We start from the raw sequence: 18,671 nt of genomic DNA on the forward strand, positions 1-18,671 counted from the left end.
GTAATAGTAGCTACGTAGGAATACAACAGTACAACAGCGACAATGTAACAACATTGATAATAAAGCATAGTGTGATGAACAGCCCTAATACGCAAGAGTAGCGTGGTATGATTGTATTGTAACATGTGGAACAGTGTGAACTACAGGCATGCACGCTCTCATTTGTTGAGTAGGACTGCCTGGGGGAAGGTGGTGTTTCTGTGCCTGGTGGTTTTGATGGGGATGGTCCTGTAGCGGCAGCCTGAGGGCAGGGGGTCGAAGAAGCGACTGCCAGGGTGGGATTGGTCGCCAATAATCCTGTTGGCCCTGGACCTCATTCTGGATGTGTGGAGGAGGTCCAGGGGAGGCAGAGGTGACCCGATGATCTTCTCAGCGGCACTGATTACCCTCTGAAGTTTGTGCTTGTCTTCTGTATTTGCCCCCGAGTACCAGACAATGATGGAGGAGCAGAGGACAGACTCAATGGTGGCCGTGTAGAAACTAGTCATTAGCTCCCGTGGCATTCTAAACTTCCTCAGCTGCCTCAGGAAGAACAACATAATGTCCCCAGACACACCAAGAGAACCACTGCCTCAACAAAGATACTGAGGGTAATTTCTTATTGTAATGGGTCATTCTGCACTTAATCTTAATATGGTTAGTTGTGCCACTTCCAAACCTACTTTACTAAACCCTATTGAACATCTGTGGGGCATCCTTAAACCAGAAGGTGGAAAAGCACAAGGTCTCCAACATCCACCAGCTTTGTGATATCTGAGAGAGGATACCGGAGGCAACCAGTGAATCTAGATAATTCCATGCCAAAGAGTTAAGGAGACCCTGAAAAGTGATAAAAAAAATAATAAATTAGGACTTACCTGGGATTTCCTCCAGCCCATGAGGTCCCTCTGTGTCCTCTACATGTTCCCACTCACAGCTCCAGTAGGCGTGTGAAGTCACACATGCCCAGTACAGGAACCTGGTCATCCATCACCTGTGGCATCAAACTCGTTGCCGCAAGGGTCCTGCGTAGTACAGTCTCTTCTACCGCAAATGCACAGGACCCTTTTGATGACGTGCACCTGCCGGGGTCACCAGCAGGACCATGGAGAGGACACAGAGACCTTGCAGGCTAGAGGAAGCCCTAGGTAAGTCCCAATTTTATTTTTTTATTACTACTCAGGGTCCCTTTAAGGCCAAGCTGGAAAATGGTGGGCACACAAAATGCTGACTGGGTAAAATTGACACACTTTTTGTTGCCAGTGGAGAGGAAGAGATGGATGGCTTCATGTTAATAGAATTGCAAATTTACACGTATACAAGTTGTACACTGACTACCTCACATATCAAAGTGTCACATCTTCTGGTGTTGCCCCATAAAAAGATATATGTACCAAAAAAAAATAAAATTGAATAGTGTACTCTTTTATGAGATACTATATATCTACTAGTCATTTGGAATGTGTAGTAAGGCCTCTTTCACATAGGAGAGTATATGCAGTGTATTCGCCACCTGTCACCTGCTCCCGTGCAGCACAAGGGCACTGCACAAGAAGTGGCACACCCCATGTTGCAGTTTTCTGCAGCCAGTAGTACCAACACGCATGTTACATTCACCGCCATTCAGCTGCATTTTGGTTGCACCCACATGGCGTTCATGGCTGCCAGTCGTGAGGCTGAACTGCACAACAAGCACACAATTTACCATCATGTGGATGAGGCCTTATGGAGAATGAGAAACCAGACTGGGTTGTTACTTCCTCTTATCAGTTAACAGCTTGCAGTCTGCTCATATACAACACTAATCTGTTCTTCACAAGACATCCTGTGTGACCCCACCCAGCTGGCTCATCCTAATGCACGACTCTTTGGGATAAGGAGGACTGTCACCACAACATCTTCTCTATGTAGCTGGAGTGAAACTCTAAAGACTGGTACAAGTCCCAGTATTCTCAGCCTAGGCACAGACTGTTTGGACCATCTCTGCTAAGAATTCAGTGTGTACAGCCAACCCTGATGTGTCACAACAAGGGTGGGGGTGGGAAATGGGCACAGGGACCATTTCATAACTAGCTGCATGTAAGAGTAGGATCACTAGTAAAGGATGAGCTTACAAGTGCGTGTTCCAAGTCAAGTTTCGCATGAAAACCAGGGGCATCCCTCTCACCTCTAGTGCTGGTATTGCTGAAGTTAGAAATCACATAGGAGTGTAGCACACATGAGAACAGTCCTGTTTAGGGTTGGTTCACACTTGGCGCTTTTGTAGCGATTTGCTGATCGCTGGCAATAAAAGGGCTGCTGCTAATGTATCCCTATTGGATACACTCACTGTGTTTGCAATCAATCACAAACATGCTGCACTTTGGTGACGATCATGCTGTGATTGTCGCTCTATTGAACATGAATCACAAGCGCAAATTGCAGTAAAAACGTGAGATTTTGGCAGCCAGATCACAGACACCATTTAGTCTTCAATGTGAACTAGCCCTTAGGGATGGGCAAAGATTTTCAAGTTGATGCAGGGTTATGCAAGTATGCAGCTTGAAATTGCACCCAAATTCCACCTTGGTAGAATTCGACTGGTCCATTTTTAAGTTACATATATTTGCATACTCCTGCTTCAACCCAAAAAGGTTTGCATTGATCATCCCTAGTTTTCCGCTTGTTACTTATCACACTTATTACTTACAACCGCATTGAAAATGCGCAGAAGTGAGGTTGTTGGGAGTCCAAGACAGACTTATCCCCCAATAAGCTACTAAAGATTTATAGGCAGTCCGTATGTTCAGGGTCTGCAGTCCCAAATCATTTTGCTCTTCATTAGCAGCGTTCCCAACTCTCTCCCTCCAATAGCATGTGTGGCACTAAAATAGCTGTTGGATTTGCAGGTCACACTGCTAAAGTTGGGATGCAAAACCATATATGTGTGGCTGGATGGTGTAATGGTTAAGGGTTCTGCCTCTGACATGGTAGACCAGGGTTCGAATCTCGGCTCTGCCTGTTCAGTAAGCCAGCACCTATTCAGCAGGAGACCTTAGGCAAGTCTCCCTAACACTGCTACTGCCTATAGAGCGCGTCCTAGTGGCTGCAGCTCTGGCGCTTTGAGTCCGCCAGGAGAAAAGCGCTATATAAGTCTTTGTCTTTATATAAACTGGTTAGGCTGACCCTTTATAGAATTTTGTTTACCGTTATAAAAAACCACATGTCTATACGGCGGTGTCTGAATTATAAATAAAAAGGAAGCAAGAACTTTTGTACATTTTTCACATGGAGAGACTAAACACCCTTCAATCTAAGGAACTGAAAACCAAAGCTTTTTTCAAAGTTTGGAGGAACTTTATCCTGCATCAGTTCAACCCTCAGCAGACTGCCGCTCTAATGAGAGACTTTATCTATACCTCTTGGTACTGCCTGGAAGACCTTGGAGGCACATTAGGCCAACTCAAGGCTCGGAATTAAGCTCGCTAGAACACTAAAGAACTAAGCCATTCAAGTATTAGACTAGATTAGATAGTGTGACACAGTGCATCTTTGGGAGGGATTTCGAAGGGTGGAGGGAGGGCTAGGGAGGGAAGGGAAAGGGATTTTTGGAGCTACTGTTCTCTCAAAAACCTTATAACAAATGTGAATATGTTTATACAGTTCCACTTTCCCTCTGGGGAAAAATATCTGTTGAAAATCCAATAAAAACGTTTTGGAAAAAAATAAAAATAAAAAGGACACAACAGAAGTTGAAAAAAAAAATCTCCATTTATTGAGTGCAATGTGACCCCACTCCCCATTATCCTGTCCTTCACAGGATCCCCCCCAGACAATTACAGGAACATCAGCTCCACCTCTTCATGTTTCAAGGCGGAGTTTCATAAGTAAATATCTGAAAAGAACACCTGCGAGGAGCAGAACTCTGAGGGGCAGCAGCCTAATCTTCCATCAACAAACGGGGATTCTACAATGTTCTTACAGTGCAAGATCCAGCTCAGTACACAACTCTACAAACCCAACAATAAGGGAAGGCAAGATATTCAGCATATGGAACAAGTGACATGATTGTAGGACAATATTTAAATAATATGTCATCAGCCTGCACTACATTATGGCCTTCCAGAGACTGCAGAACCTTGGATCTCAGCATTGACTGGCTGGGCATGCTAGATCTCCTTCCACCATGGGCATGCTAGATCTTCTACTCCCACCTTGTCTGGAGAGCCAGGAGGTGCTCAGTATTAAACAGAGTGGGCTGGTTACAGGACCTCCCCATAGTTGGATGTTGCAGTCAGGTCTCAGAGCTGTGCACTGTCCGGTTCTTCAGGTTCCCTCTATTTGGTTTTTGCTTCCTTCAGCAGCTTCTCTATGTCACCACGAAGGTTTATGGTCTCGTAACGCCTGCTGTACCTCTTGTAGGGGACGCCATCTGCACCAACCAGGAACTTCTCAAAGTTCCATGCGATGTCATTCCTGCGCACAGGTGACCAGATGATGCTCTTGGGGTCATTCATCAAGGAAGTTGTGTCATCGCTGGGAAAGGGCTGAGCCTCCTTCAGGAAGGTGAAAAGTGGGTGCTCTTTCTCACCATTAACATCACACTTCTCAAACAGAGGGAACTTCGGCTCAAAACCATCACCAGGACGCACGAACTTCAGAGTGTTCAGGATCTCCTCGTTCTTGCCATTCTCCTACAAGAAAAATAAACCCATCAGAGATGTCAGGAAGGCTGAGGGAATACTGGGTGCTTCAGCTGATGGCCATCATGTTACTCTAATCACCATTTGTTCTCTTTACTTAAAGTGACTGAGGTAAAAAAGTTTTATACATAACTAGGGCTTCCTGCAGCCTCATCCGCTCGGTCACTCCCACGCCACCGTCCTCAGCAGCTTTGGTACCGGGTCCCATCACTTCAGTCAGTTGGAGCCAGTCTAACCTAGGGGTTAGTGCGCCGTTTGTGTATCTCTCCAGCAGCCGCTGGAGAGATACGTAGAGGGCGCACTTCTCCCGCGCAGACTGGCTCCAACTGACGTGACCCAGTTCCCGAAGCTGTGGGCAGCAGAGGACGGAGCGATACAAGCGGATGGGGATGCAGGAAGCCCTAGGTATGTATAAAACTTTATTTTCAGCTCTGGTAAACGCATCCAGTGGCAACTGGCCAATTTTACCACCTCTATGTAGTAGGAGCACCAACAGATTTTGAATACTATAAACAGAATTCTAATATGGAAGTAATAAAAAATTCACCAATTTTTGTCAAATTGGCTATATGTACCAGACATTAAGCTAGGCATACTACATATAGTATTTTTTAATCGACAGATTAAAACAGAATTGAAGCTAAAATCTATTAGTAATTATAGCACCAAGTTATGACCAAAATATGAAACAATAGACGTACCCATTTTTTGCCAGCATCAGCGGGAATATGGGAGCGCCATAGGGAGAGACAGTATGTGAGCAATGTTTGCACATCAGGCACTACAAAGCTAGTGGCTGCAGGGGTGGAACCAAAATTGTCTAAAGGCTACACACACACGGTCAAAGTAGTCAGAGGTGGACGATAATCGTGTGTACAGTGAAAACTTGGCTGGGCAACTATAATGTATACATGCCTCACCACCCACCAAATATCATGTATACGCCGGTCCCATCACCTTGGACTTACACTTTACAGTACTTGTCAGGTTAAAATCTTTGTAAGTGGTCATGCATTAACAAACATGCACTTCAACTGAACAGGTCTGTGAAATGAAGCCATTGCGCTAGTGGGAACAGTACCACGATGTAGATCATAAGATAGTGTCCTGACATTTGGGAAGGTGTGTGCATGGGGCATGGCTGTACAGCTGGGCAACAGAACCACTCAGGACTTGTAAAAGTTCCTCCCAGGTCACAGTAACAACCGCCACTGAGGCTATTCATGAAGGGGGGGGGGGGGGGGGGAATTCCCCAACTCCACCATCCTACAGGGAGGCCATTCTACAAACCATCAGATTGTGGAGTTCACTACATAAAGTGCACTTGTTGCATGACAAGTAATGACCAGAAATAAAACAGAGCCTGCAGATATTCTTCCCTATCACCACTATACAAGAGTTTCTGCTTCCACTTTAACTGTAGTCAGATTAGCCCAGTCTGCATCAGCAGAGCCCTCTTCTGTAAGCTTGTCAGAAGCTCTTTGATCTCAAGTCACATGATCGGAGACATCATGCTAGCACAATTATCAGCCTGCAGACTCCATTAACAGGTACATTAAACTATGAAGCTGCAACCTAAGTGTGTTTTAAACATATTGCTTCATTTACAGGAGTTTTAGTTTTTTTTTTATTATATGTTCATATGTCCATTTATATGTTACATTCTAGTCTGGCAATAATGTGAAAAATGCTGCTTTCCTTCTGATAGAACTTACAACTCTGGGTCACCTAAAATAATCTCAACCATCTATTTGAAACTAAAATAATCTCAACCACACATATCAGGTAACCACCAGCATAGTACAGGCAATAAGGAGGCACAGAAATCTCAACACCTGCACCATTGCCATACTGGGTACCTGGTTTGAATAAGGGCCAGGACACCATCTGTCTGGAGTGTGCATGTTCTACCCATGATTGCACAAGATTCCTCCTACATCCTCAAAACATGCAAGTTAACTGGCTTCCACAAAAACTGGCCTTAGTCTATGACAGACCTTTAAACCTTTAACTAGACTTTGCTTGCTGTACCAACCTATACAAGTCTCCACATGTGATACATTATAACAATAGTAAGTGTTTGATGTATTGTATTACAATAGCTGAATAGCTGATATAAACATAAACTGGACCTGAACTCTTACACAGGACAGAAGGAAGACATATAGAAATGCACCCTACTTGTATTTAGAGAGTTTAGCCTGTCTAATCTCCCCCTCAACTGTGCCTAATCAGAAATTTTAATTTGGTCCCTCAGGTGTGTCAGTTGACTTGGTAAACACAAGATGTGAACAATATTCCTGCTTTCATGAAAGCAGGAAGTAGAAGCACTGCATATTTATTGCAGGATTTGTATGAGCTGTAACTTTTTTTTTTTTAAGGTTATTATGCCGATACATGAGTTCAGATCCGCTTGAAGGAAGCTCTCTGGTGAATCTGGGCAACCTCCACACAGCTTACAATGTGACAGGACCACAGACCGGAAGTGACGTATTACACGCCAGGTATAGACACATGACAGACAGCAGCGCCTCACCTGGTGCCCGAACTGGTTGCAGGGGAAGCCGAGCACTTGCAGCCCGGGGTAGTCGCTCTGCAGCTGGTTCAGTTGCCGGTAATCCCTCACGGTCGTACCTCAGAGCGAGGCCACGTTCTCAATGAGCAGAACCTTTCCCCGGAACCGGTCCAGCCCCAGCACCTCGCCTGACAGGAGGCGGCCCGAGAACTCGTACACTGTGCGTGAAGCCGACATCATCACCCGACTAGTCATTGCGCCACGAGGAGCCGCCGAACCCGCTTTATACAAAGTAACAAGTTGTGCCCCCTGCAAACCACGCCCATCCCGCACTGACCATACGTACCCTCCCACTAGCGGGCCACGCCCATCTTACGCCGGGTCCTCTATTTGTGGGCCACGCCTACCCGACCTCCACCCACGCACAGCTGCATATTATTCACCGCTGCTAGAGAGAAGCAGCTAATAACATGCGCCCCCTGCATCACTATAGATGTGCATATTAGAACTTGTGCTGCACAAGTTCTAATATGTACGGCTGGAGTGGGAGGGATGGGGTGCACTTTGATGCCTCAGCCTTGGGCGCTGGAGGACCTTGTCCCGGCTCAGTATGTGGTGGATTCATTACTAAGATAGGGAAGGCTCTTCTTTATAGGCCAGCCCAGTTTGTATTTGTTGTTGTTACCCAAGGAGGTGGCTGGACATGGAATAGGGTTTGCTATATATGAAGTAGGAGGCTGCAAACGGAACAACACATGGAAGAGGGGTGCTGTTGCTCAAAAGAGCTGTGCATGAAGGAAAGGGGCTGCTGTTTATGAACATTATACATGGAATGGGGGACACTGCTGCACATGCAAAGGGATCAACAAGAAAGTTGGCCTAGGGGTGCTAAAAGTATAAATTCGGCCTTGCTCATGGTGAGTGTAATCTCATGCTCTTTATTTGAAAACTGTTTAATAAAAGTATTGACAAATATAATCCTGTCTATAGGCGAGTCGGCCAGGTACAGCTTTCTGTGAAGATTGTACAAGCAATGTTGCAGTAAGACACATGCCATACATTCCTGCACATCTTTTCCAGTCACATGACTTTTGCATGTCTGGCCAGCATGAATTAGAAGTTATCTGAAACTAGTATGCTTTTTCCCTGATCTTGACTTTCACAGTAATCTCTCTCTGCTCACATTTCATATATGTCAATGGAAACAAGTAGGAAGCAGTTAGTAATCTTTGAAAATCTTCCTCAGCTTTGAAGGCATTACTTTGCATTTTGCTTTTCAGATCTTTATATATTCATGAAGTAACATAGCAAGTAAGGCCTCCTTTGCACGAACTGTTGAGCTGTGTGCTCAGCAAGCAGTTACCAGGCAGAAGTAAGCAGCAGGGGCGTAACTAGAAATCACTGCCCGCGCCCCCCCCCCCCCCCCCTGAAAAACTTTGGATGAGGCCCCCCCTCCACCCTGAATAAGGACTGTCTACAAATCTTTGTCTGCAAAACCTTGTATTAGTCCTTATCAGTGGTGAGCAGATGTAGTCATTAGAACAACTATGCAGTGAGCAGAACGTTTTTTCTCTCTGTGCCCTTAGTGGTCAGTCTCTCCTCACAGGGCCCCCTGCAGCTTCCGGGGCCCCCCTGCGGCTGCATCCCTTGCAGGGTCCATTGTTACGCCCCTGGTAAGCAGTTATTATGCAGCAACAAGCAGTTACCAGGAAGAAGTAAGCAGTTATCAAGCAGCAATAAGCAGTTACCAGGCAGCAGTGAGCAGTTGAGAGAGTTTGAGAGGCATTTCACTGCCTATCGACAGTTTGTGGAAAGGAAGCCTAAGGCCTCTTTTTCCACGAACTGTTGAGCTGTGTGCTCAGCAAGCAATTGCCAGACAGCAGCAAGCAGTTGTGAGAGAGTTTGAGAGGCATTTCACTGCCTGTAAACAGTTTATGGAGAAGAGGCCTAAAACAGATGCCATTTGCATTCTGAGCATTTTTTAATGCCCGAATTAGGGCTGGTTCACAGTGCAAGAGCTTTTTCTAAGCGCTTGATATTTGACAAGCTCTTGTTAATGTAATGCTGTGTTCTCCCTTGAACAATGTGATTTTATAGAAACCACCCATATCATTAGTAAGAGCTTTTTAAATCGCTAGCGCTAAAAAAGCTCTTGCAGTGTGAACCAGGCCTTACTGTGGTCTAAAGTGGAGTTTTTGCACAGAACTGATCCGATTCTGAAAGAGAACCCGAGGTGGGTTTGAACAATATCTGCATACAGAGGCTGGATCTGCCTATACAGCCCAGCCTCTGTTGCTATCCCAAACCCCCCTAAGGTCCCCCTGCACTCTGCAATCCCTCATAAATCACAGCCACGCTGCTGACAAACAGCTTGTCAGAGCTGGCTGTGTTTATCTCTAGTGTCAGTCTGCTGCTCTCCCCGCCTCCTGCAGAACTCCAGTCCCCGCCTGCATCCCTTCCCTCCCTGCTGATTGGAGGGAAGGGACGGGGGCAGGGACTGGAGCTATGCAGGAAGCGGGGGAGCAGCTGAGACTGACACTACAGATGTAAACACAGCCTCACAGCATGGCTGTGATTTATGAGGGATTGCAGAGTGCAGGGGGACCTTAGTGGGGTTTGTAATAGCAACAGAGGCTGGGCTGTATAGGCAGATCCAGCCTCTGTATGCAGATAACATTCTTTAAACACACCTCGGGTTCTCTTGAAAGGTTTCTGATACTTGTCAGGTTATCAATATCTAGCCTTAAAGGGAAGGTTCAGGGAGGGGTTAAAAAAAATTAAAAATACATATCCACTTACCTGGGGCTTCCTCCAGCCCGTGGCAGGCAGGAGGTGCCCTGGCCGCCGCTCCGCAGGCTTCCGGTGGTCTCCGGTGTCCGACCCGGCTCTTCTACGCTCCGACGGGTTCTTCTGCGCCCCACTTGGGCGTGCTGACGTCATCGGACATCCTCCGGGCTGTACTGCGCAGGCGCAGAACTACTGCGCCTGCACAGTACAGCCCGGAGGACGTCCGATGACGTCAGCGCGCCCCCGTGAGGCGCAGATTGGAGCGCAGAAGAGCCCGACCTGGCAGCCGGGCCTGGCCAGGTCAGCCACCGGAGACGACCGGGAGCCTCTGGAGCAGCGGCGAGGGCACCTCCTGCCTGCCACGGGCTGGAGGAAGCCCCAGGTAAGTGAATATGTATTTTTATTTTTTTTAACCCCTCCCTGAACCTTCCCTTTAAAAACCCAAATTCTGATTGGGCCCACAGCTCTCCAGGCTGCTCCTATCTCTGAAAGCATGAGATAAAGAGTTTGCGATTCTGTGTGCAAAAAGACAAAATCAGGATGATATGCAGTCTAAAACTAGCAGTGTGATGCTTGCAGATCAGCTTTTGTGAGGTGGCAGATTTCATGACAGGTGAGTGACCAACAGAAATGCGAGATCATTTCTACAGCTTGTGCGCAAAATGTATGCCTCTGGGAACTGAGCTATTAACACATTTCCTCCTGATTTAGGGCTGGTGCATACCAGAAAAGCTTTTCTGAGCACTTTGTGATTTTAAACGCTCCTGCGAACGTTATCTTATGTGTGTGCACACTGGAGCAATGTGATTTTGTAAAAATCCCCCATAGCATTGTATTAGTAGGAGCTTTTAAAATCTCTAGCATTTAAAAAGCACTTGTGGTGTGCACCAGCCCTTAAACTGGCCTACTCCTGCAACTTTGCATCCAATCTTAAAAAAAAATAGCACATCATGGACCAGTGGGGATTACAATTTTCCACACCTGTTTAGCTAAAATCTATTAACCCTTCGCACACTCACATGCAAATGTTCACACAATTGCATTCACAGATTCACTCATCCAGGCACAACTGTTATCCCTACAGCTAAATTAAAAGCCAGGGTTTTAGTTCACAGAAGAATGCATTCTTATGCTTAATCACCTATACTGCGCAGAAGTCCCCAGGTAAACATAGGTGTCCTAACTCTGGCCCTGTAACATGCATAGTGCAGACATGCAAACACATTCATTGCATCAAACCTATCAATGGATTAGGAGCACACATCCTAACTTCCTCTCCTGGGAAATCTCCTGGGTGCATCTTACCAATCGCACAAGGGAGCTAATGTTATGTGTCCATGTGCACAATGCGCATACACCAGCATAAGCTGTCTGCATGCTGACAAACATACAGGGGAAGGGGGAGTGCACCGAATTGGACCCTAGCCACAGGGGTCAATGATAAGAATAAACATACATATATCCAGGCACATCGCCTCTAGTTAAGACATTAAATAAATTATTAGGGAAAGGGAGGTGCTGAAGGGGGTGTGGCTAGAAAACAGCAAAAATCTATTAACCCTTCGCACACTCACATGCAAATGTTCACACAATTGCATTCACAGATTCACTCATCCAGGCACAACTGTTATCCCTACAGCTAAATTAAAAGCCAGGGTTTTAGTTCACAGAAGAATGCATTCTTATGCTTAATCACCTATACTGCGCAGAAGTACCCAGGTAAACATAGGTGTCCTAACTCTGGCCCTGTAACATGCATAGTGCAGACATGCAAACACATTCATTGCATCAAACCTATCAATGGATTAGGAGCACACATCCTAACTTCCTCTCCTGGGAAAGACAGTGCATCTTACCAATCGCACAAGGGAGCTAATGTTATGTGTCCATGTGCACAATGCGCATACACCAGCATAAGCTGTCTGCATGCTGACAAACATACAGGGGAAGGGGGAGTGCACCGAATTGGACCCTAGATGCACTGTCTTTCCCAGGAGAGGAAGTTAGGATGTGTGCTCCTAATCCATTGATAGGTTTGATGCAATGAATGTGTTTGCATGTCTGCACTATGCATGTTACAGGGCCAGAGTTAGGACACCTATGTTTACCTGGGTACTTCTGCGCAGTATAGGTGATTAAGCATAAGAATGCATTCTTCTGTGAACTAAAACCCTGGCTTTTAATTTAGCTGTAGGGATAACAGTTGTGCCTGGATGAGTGAATCTGTGAATGCAATTGTGTGAACATTTGCATGTGAGTGTGCGAAGGGTTAATAGATTTTTGCTGTTTTCTAGCCACACCCCCTTCAGCACCTCCCTTTCCCTAATAATTTATTTAATGTCCTAACTAGAGGCGATGTGCCTGGATATATGTATGTTTATTCACCTGTTTAGCTAGGTCAATAAGTTGCAAATAATTCCAAGTTTATGCAAGACCCACCCGGCAGTATGTTGGATCCAATAGAGTGAGGAGTAGAACCGGGTGGCTCATGTCTGTCAAGGTTACCACACATATGGATAGTGAACTGGCCCAGCTGTTGTCTTTGATCCCTGAGACAAGGGTTTGAATCACAGCTCACGCCAGTACTTAAACCAGTAAGGAGGTCTTAGGGCAAAGCTCCACAATGATCCTAGTCGTCCGTGGAGCACGCCTTAATTGGCTGCAGCTCTGGCGCTTGATCACCAGGGGAAAAGTGCAATATAATATAAAGTGTTCTTATGCCTGATTGCCAGTTATCGATAGCTGCTGGCTGGTGTTCAGGTTTGTTCACATCATACACGCTTCCGTGCGCATTTGCAAGCGCGTATGATGTGCGACACGCAGGAATGGCAGAAGGGCTTAGACACGATGCGCTATGGTGTGCTTGCGTACTGCTGCATGCATTCTGGTCGCAAGAGCTGACCCATCACTGTAATGAATGGGATCCGCAGCGCTGCGGGTAGTGACGCAGATGGCATGCGATCGCACGGCCATCTGCACTACCAGTAGTGAACGAGGCCTTAAAGTGAACCAGAGATGAAGATAAACTAATCACATAAACAATTGGATCTTTCCTTCTACTCCTATAAATGACTCTTAGATATCTCAAGGTTTATTTTAAGTACAAACATTTACAAAGCAGATTTAATGTTTTATAGTCTCTGGGACTCTTGAGACACTACAATTGAGCAGAGTAAAAATACATGAATTATTGACCCTTCTATCTTGATCTCTCACAGTAAAAAGCCCAGGTATCTGCTCAGGAAAGTGTTTTAAAGCTGTAATTTGTCATCAGTGCTGGGTACACACTGAGAATTTCTGGTCGATTTACTGTCAGATCGATTATTTCCAACATGTTCGATTTGCTTTTCGAGCGGTTTCCGAGCATTTTCCGATCGATTTCCGTGCACTTTAATAGGAAATCGATCGGAAAATGCTCGGAAAACGATCGAAAAGCAAATCGAACATGTTGGAAATAATCGATCTGACAGTAAATCGACCAGAAAATCTCATAGTGTGTACCCAGCATTAAAGGTAGAAAAACTGTCAGTACCATAGCTAATTATAAACTCTTTCAGGCAGGGAAAAAAGAAAAACAGCATATGTGTCTGTATACTTGCCCCTGTATATACACGTCTATCTCACATGTCATCACTGGTACACTTTAAACATTTTTCTTGTTTTACCAAATGCGGTAAACTTTGTGAATTGACAATAAGTGAGGTTTTTCACCGTACAAATTGGTAATTTACTGCACTAGTCGGTAATTTAACTTTTCCATACGGTAACAGATGTAGTGAATTGCTGCTTGACTAACTGGTCATTGAAATCAGCTGTTTTCTGCATTACTAAATGCGGTCTCACACCATATGGAAATGGTAACATTGGATGTGTGTACCAGGCTAGGTTCACACTGCTGCTGGGGAATTGGCATTGCACAGTATGTTTGTATTGCGAGGCATACAGTGAAGCATAGCGAATGAACAGTATGCTTCACAGCAACTGTACCGTACAGCATGTATCACATTATGCAGATTCCACTACACTGATGTGTACATACCATTACAAAAGAGTTAGCAGCGGGATTATATTGTCTGATGCAACTCACTGCATTGTCGCAATGTGACCGTAGCCTAAAGCCAGACACCCACATCCAATTTTGAATGGCCAATTTTACCCTCAACAGTAACCCCCAGTGACATTCCTACACCCTTAGAGTCCCAGATAGGCCAACTCTATCCCCACAATAGTCTGAAGCCTGGTACACACATCAAATTTTGATTAGCCAATCTCATCACTTCCATGGGGTATAAGAGCTTACTTACAGAATCCATTTTAAACCACTTAAGGACCGGGCTGTTTCTCAAAGATCTGTGCTGCGTGGGCTCTCCAGCCCGCAGCACAGATCGTGTTAATGGTAGGGCGATCAGACTTCCCCCCTCCCCTTTTTTCCCCACTAGGGGGATGTCCTGCTGGGGGGGTCTGGAGTGAGGAATACTAACCGACCCGAATACCAGGAGCACCAGCCGGTCTGGCCATCAGTTGCTCCTCCCCCAGGTCTCCAGATCCTACATTGTTAACTTCTAGATAATGAGATGTAAAGCCCCATCTACACCATACAATTTTTTGTGCGATTCGATTCAATCTGACATGTCTGATCGGGATTCGATTAGATTGTGTGGTCGAATGTCATTGCAAAACAATGGCAAATCGATCACACTACCGATCAAATCCTGATTGGACATGTCGGATTGAATCAAATCGATTAATCGAATTCCACAAAAAAATTGTATGGTGTAGATGGGGCTTTAAAATTCCATTTTGCGGGGGGAAAAAAAGTCCATCTAGAAGTGAGGAAATCAAATAGACTTTCTGCAGTTCACCTGTCCTGCTGTTTGGTGGCTAGTATAAAGGGTGTGAGGTACTCTTACCCCCAGAATTCATATATTACATTTTCTCTGGTCAAAGAGAGAGGATGGTCAGAAGACTCATAACTCACATCATTTTATTGTCAAAACATTTTATTTAAAAAAAATCTTACCCAGAGATTACAGTAACAGTTAGATCTTCCAATCATACAAACATGACGGCTACACCTGCAGAGGGAGACGAGTTATCAAGATCCCTTTATGTCAGGCTGGAATAGGGGGCTCTATACCAACACACTCCACTTTCTGTATCCAATTCCACCCACAAACCTCAGCATGGCTACTCCAGAGGAAGAAAGATGGAGGAGGGCTGAGGACAAAGATGAGAACCAAGCATAGAGCAGGGCCGCCCAGCAGTCTGGAGACACCCCCTCGGGAGCCTGGCAGGTACAGTCTGACAAATGGAGCAATATTGTCCTTTCAGGCCCCCCCCCCCCCCCCCCTTCCCCACCTACCTGACATACTAAACTAGGCAGCAGAAGTCGCATCATCCTCCATTACAGCAACACTACAACACCATCCTGGTCTGCAGAGTGCAAGGAAAAAAAAAATTGGCTTTTATTGCTGCCTGATCCCATACTGCAGAGAGCTGTGTTCACTTCCTCTCATTGTGACACCAAGACTTTACTGTGAGTCACTGACAGGAAGTGAAAAAAAAATTCAAAGGGGACACACAGCAAAAACAAATCAGAGGTTATAACCGTTCCCCAATCTATAGCTAAGAAAAAGCAACAACAACAAAAAAGTTTTGGCAGGAGTTTCTCATTCCTCCAGAGCAGCCACAGTAACTGTGTATAATCTGCACACTTTACACTTTCCTAGTGACAGGCCCAATATGCTAATGAAGTGATGACATCACACCTCTCGCTGCAAGCACACTTTAACCCTTAACCCCATATATCAAACACAGTGCATCCCAACAGTGTGCGTGGATGAAGTCGATTTGTTCCAAGACCTTTTCTATGCACAGGCTGTTTATACCGCAGCAAATAAAACGGAGGGGAAAAAATGGAAAAGCAGGAAGTTCTGCAAATGTATCTTTTCACTGCTGTGAGTCACTGAAACAGCATTGCCAGAATGAAGGGGCGAGAAGCTCAAACTGCCACCATTTCTGTAGTGCTAAATAGCCATTCTGCATAACTGCAAGGAAGAGGAGGGGCCTGTTCCATCATCTGATGGGAGGCGGTATTATAATGGACTTTCCAATACGGGGCGATGGCAGATGCTAGTTGTGGTAAGACATAACTATGATCCTAGCACACTGCTGCCGGGTCTCCCCCGCTGTGCTCCATAGTACACTCCATGCATAATGCAGAGAAGCAGCACAGTATGAGTAGCACAACAATAATAATAGTGTATAAATAACTAGAGCCTGCTTGTGGAGCCTGCGGCCCTCCCTGGGTACAGATTGCTTTACACTGGAATGTTTGAGTTAGTCTGCTGTGTATGAAAGTCTGCTGCTAACAGTGACGTTACAAATAATAGATTTATATATCAAAGAAAAAAAAAACATGTTGACTTTTAAATACTGGTAGCAAGATGACATTTTCTTTATAAAATCTCTGAACTCATTACAGAATACATGGAAAAAAAGATAGGCCAGTAAGAACACTCTAAAGATTAATAAACATCACTTCAGGGTCTTCCTGTGCCGGTTCAGATGCCGATCGGCTCTCCCAACACAGGCTGGTGGCCCGTCTCACGGGGGGATCGGGGTGGGTCGTGTGTTGTGCGCGTTATGCTGGGTTTTGCGTTAGATAAGAAGGCACGTGGTTTTCTTTTTGCCACGTCTGGCTTGCAGGGCTGCCCGTGTTGCCAGCTCAAACACCTCCCGTACGCCATCCTTGGTCTTTGCCGAACACTCCATGTAGCCATAAGCAGAGATCCGGTTGGCCATGTCACGCCCTTCCTCCGGCTTCACTGGCTCCTGGCAGAGAGGAGGGAGCAGAAGGGTAAGAAACACATCCAGTAATGGCTGGCTGCACAACTCATACAAAATATACAAGAGAGAGGGTATTCGGTTGTAAACTCTGAGGGCTCTTTTTCTGCGGTTTGACGCAAAGTCGAAACTTTGCATTAATTAACCAAGGTAAAATGAAAGTCCTTAGACTCATTTTATCTTTCACATCCGACGCTGCTTTTTGAAGTGTTGCGGTTCGACGCACCCGAGAGCTTTTAATCATCGGGAGCCAGCGTTTTCCCCGACAGGTGAATTAATTACTACCGCCGCTGATTGCGTCGCACCGCTATATCCCGATGACACGCCGCAGGCATATAACGCGTGCAGGAGAACGGCTCCTGCACAGGTTCTAGATGTGAAAGAGCGCTGAGAAACTTATTTTCTGCAAGTTTGGGAAATGTATCAATGACAAGGCAGACACTGCAACATTGTAACAGAGTGAACAGCAAGAAGCTGGACACAATACTTTTTTACAATATTCATTTATAAATTTAAAGGTTTTCCAATGGTAAAAGCTTACCTCAACCAGACTTACAGGCACTAGTCTACTTTAGGGGACCCAGCAGAAAACCTCATAGGGAACAGTTCTCCAATCACAGCACCCGCTATAGCATGAAGCGTTGTGATTGGCCTAATAGTGTAGGTGTAGTTTTCTACAATCTACTGGAAGCAGTTTGAGAGGGTGCTGTCCATCCAATCACAATAGTCGACTTTCCCTGTGAGGTTTCCTGCTGGGTCCCCTAAAGTAGACTAGTGTGATTTACATTTTTGTGCACTGAACACTCTTGACTTTTTTTTTTACACTTAACCTCCCAATAAGTCTAATAAGGGAGGTTCCTTTCAATTCCCCATGAGATTTCTCAAGCTTTATACATTTATACTTTATAGCAAAAATCGGGACCCGAACACCGCGATCGTGTAAACGCGCGCAAAAGCTTGGTGTAAACGATCCCATTCACTTGAATGGGAGCGTTTACCGCGACGTTCCAGACGCTTGCGTTAAGCGCTCTGCAAGCGTCCGTCTGAACCAGCCCTAAATCTGCTAGAAAATCTCACAGTGTGCACCTAGTATTAGATATGATTTTAGCAGAAATGGTGTCCTTTGCTGTAGCTGAAATCTTTACTGCTATACAGATCCTCAATCACACAGCTCTGCTGTGGGTTCAAGCTGATACAATTTAATAGCCTGAAATACACAGCATAAGAATGATAGTCGCTCAAACTGGCTAATAACTTATGGTTATCAGCCTGATTGAGCGATTACCCCCCAATGTCAGACTGCACCCTACAAAGTTAGGGGCGCATGGCCCTGTGGGGGACCTCAGGGAAGGCTGTTGGTGGCACCAAATAGTGTGAAGGGGGTGATCTTAGCCAAAAAGGTAGCCTGACTTGCCTTTTTCAGGTTTCTGTTCTGTATATTATCTGATTTTATTGTATATTACTGTCTGTTGCGCCTATGCACTCTTCTGGTGATGCTCTGTTCTAGCTAGATATTCCCTATATGGCCACAGTGTTCTCCCCAGGCTCTTTTAGCCGGGTGCTCCACCCGGCTGTCATCGACTCACCTCCTCCTCTGTTGTAAGCAGAGTTGTGCAGAGAAGCAACAGCCCTGCATTCTCTCATCTCGCCCCACCCGACTACTTTTTCATGCCACCCTTCATGCCCCAGCTGGAAAAAGTTTCTGGGGAGAACACTGGGCCTCTCGGTTTTTTCTGCATCTCCTGTTCTAGTACTATTTGTAATTTCATTATTTGGACCTCTATACCCAAATATTTTATTTGGATATTGTATTATGTATGTTTATACTGTTATGCTTCTGAATAAAGCTTTTCAATATAAAA

At 45.5% G+C, this 18,671-nt stretch overlaps 2 protein-coding genes across 4 annotated transcripts in view; both read right to left on the bottom strand.

Moving 5' to 3' along the window:
* Positions 1-3,710: 3,710 nt before the first annotated feature.
* Positions 3,711-7,506, bottom strand: GPX1 (glutathione peroxidase 1). The gene is made up of 2 exons (XM_068251550.1): positions 7,198-7,506; positions 3,711-4,652 (listed from the first exon to the last, which is right to left on the bottom strand). Exons 1-2 carry the CDS (start codon positions 7,429-7,431, stop codon positions 4,296-4,298), a joined length of 591 nt encoding a protein of 196 aa, XP_068107651.1. The 5' UTR covers positions 7,432-7,506; the 3' UTR covers positions 3,711-4,295.
* Positions 7,507-14,945: 7,439 nt separating this feature from the next.
* The window catches only part of RHOA (ras homolog family member A), an 81,188-nt gene continuing 77,462 nt past the window's right edge, over positions 14,946-18,671 (bottom strand). For all 3 annotated transcript variants that reach the window (XM_068252907.1, XM_068252908.1, XM_068252909.1), the window contains exon 5: positions 14,946-16,797. In XM_068252907.1, the coding sequence (XP_068109008.1) occupies positions 16,624-16,797 (174 nt within the window). In that variant the 3' untranslated portion in view covers positions 14,946-16,623. The remainder of the gene's footprint in view (positions 16,798-18,671) is intronic.

This window comes from Hyperolius riggenbachi, chromosome 9 (genome assembly GCF_040937935.1).
Source record: "Hyperolius riggenbachi isolate aHypRig1 chromosome 9, aHypRig1.pri, whole genome shotgun sequence".
In the NCBI taxonomy this organism is placed as follows: Eukaryota; Metazoa; Chordata; class Amphibia; order Anura; family Hyperoliidae; genus Hyperolius; species Hyperolius riggenbachi.